General features: G+C 21.1%; 1 protein-coding gene across 1 annotated transcript; it reads left to right on the top strand.

Annotated features, from left to right (window-relative positions):
• Nucleotides 1-880: 880 nt before the first annotated feature.
• Nucleotides 881-1,366, top strand: PRELSG_0020000 (Plasmodium exported protein, unknown function; the record flags this gene model as incomplete). The annotated part of the gene is made up of 1 exon (XM_028678667.1): nt 881-1,366. One exon carries the CDS (start codon nt 881-883, stop codon nt 1,364-1,366), a length of 486 nt encoding a protein of 161 aa, XP_028531063.1.
• Nucleotides 1,367-2,028: the final 662 nt, after the last annotated feature.

The following is a 2,028-nucleotide window of genomic DNA, read 5'->3' as shown; positions in this document are numbered from 1 at the left end:
AAACAAACAAATTAATAAAGAGCATGTATAACTAAGTATACGTTTATGTATATATATTCGTTTTATTATATATATATATATACTGTTTTCTTATGATGCATAATATTTAATCGAAGTTAAATTTTACTGCAACTTTTAATAATCCTATTAACAGTTATAAATGAGTTTTTATTTACAAAGAATTAATATCTTCTTTTAATTAAAAACATATAAATAATTTATAACAAGTTATTAAGTCAAAATTTTATGATATTCAATGTTATTTCAAGATATACATTGAATAATACATAAACATTTCTCTTATTTCATAAGTTTTAATAAGTTAACATTTCTTTCCTTTAATTTTTATTTACCTAAAAATTAAAACATAACATAACATAACATGATCTCTCATCAAAAAAAAAAAAACTTTATAAAAAAAAAATATAATTAATTTTTTTTTATAATTACAAAGATGTATATATATATTAATAAACAAACAAAAAAAAAATAATTTTATATTTTTTTTTTTTTTTTTTTTTTTTAATTTATAGGACTAGCGTCAGTGCATGGCTAACTTGTACGTATACAACTAGCAACTAGCTTAGCATGCTACAAAAGGTTAATAATACCTTTTATTAACCAGATATACATAAAGGAGGAATAACTAAAAAGAGGATCTGCGCAATCCCCATTCTTCTCAAACTTTTTACCGCACTGTTTCCCATTTTTTTATGTTTTCTTTTAGAAGTAAAGCAAAATTTATGTTCAAAGTATACTCACATTTATTTGAAAATATTTATTTAAATTAAAATTCTATTAATATATGTATACTTTTTAAATATTTAATTTTTAAATTTTATTATAGTGTCTATTCAAACAGGAAATTCTGTCTATTTATATGATCAAATTCAATAAAGATCATTTAAGGATACTATCAGAGATAGAGTTAAAGGATAATAATAATCTTGCACATATCGATACTTTATCGGAAAGCTTTTTTGAATTTCTTAAAAATGAGGAAATTTTGTTAAAAACGCGTGCATTAAAAAAGTGGGAAGAAATATGCTTTATTGAAGGTATAAGACGTTCCTTATTTGGAAGATCATGGGAAGAAGATAAATTCCAGAAGTGGCACAATCAAATACAAAAATATGTAGATGATTTTCATGCTAATGTTGTTGATGAGTATAAAAAGTTGAAGGAAAACTCTTCTACGGATGAAGAATGTTCAAAATTTTTTAGTATGAAAAAAAAGGAATGGAAAAAATATAAAGATAGTACATATAAATTGTTTAAGGAATATGTAAAGGATTATAAAGAAGAGTGGGATAGAAAACAAAATAAAGAAAATGTACTTTATCGTGTACTTCGTAAGAGTACGTGATTTATCAATTGGTCGTTTAATGACTTTGCTAGAGTATTAAACAAACAAATTAATAAGGAGCATTTATAAATGAGTTAAAAATTTTATTACTTTTTTAATAGACTTATTAATTGTTATAAATGAGTTTTTATTTACAAAGAATTACTTATTCTTTTAATTAAAAACATACAAAGTATAACAATTAATAAAGTCAAAACTTTATATTATTCAATGTTATTTCAAAATATACATTGATTATAACATTATTAATTTTATCTTTTATTTTTTTATAAAAGATAAATAAATTTTTATTTACTAAAAATTTCTCACCAAAAAAAAAAAAAAATCAATTTTTTTTTTTTTTTAATATTTCCAAAAACAAAATAAACAAACAAAAAAAAATATGTATATATATTTTTTTTTTTTTTTATTAGTGCCAGTACATATTAGTTTGTACATACATATACACTAAACTAGCTTAGTGTACTACAAAAATTATAATATCCTTTGTTACTCAGTCAGTACATGGGTACTTGTATATACACGTACAGTAACCTAGCATATTGTACTGAAAAAGGTTAATAATAGCTTTTATTAACTAATATGCTAAGAGAGTGAATACGTTGAAATACATGTACTACATTATACAAAATAAAAATATTTACAGAAAAAGAATATATATA

The sequence above is a fragment of the Plasmodium relictum genome, assembly GCF_900005765.1.
Source record: "Plasmodium relictum strain SGS1 genome assembly, contig: PRELSG_00_v1_224, whole genome shotgun sequence".
Taxonomy (NCBI): domain Eukaryota; phylum Apicomplexa; class Aconoidasida; order Haemosporida; family Plasmodiidae; genus Plasmodium; species Plasmodium relictum.
Note: the sequence above shows the minus strand (reverse complement) of the source record. Positions and strands in the feature narration are given on the sequence as shown.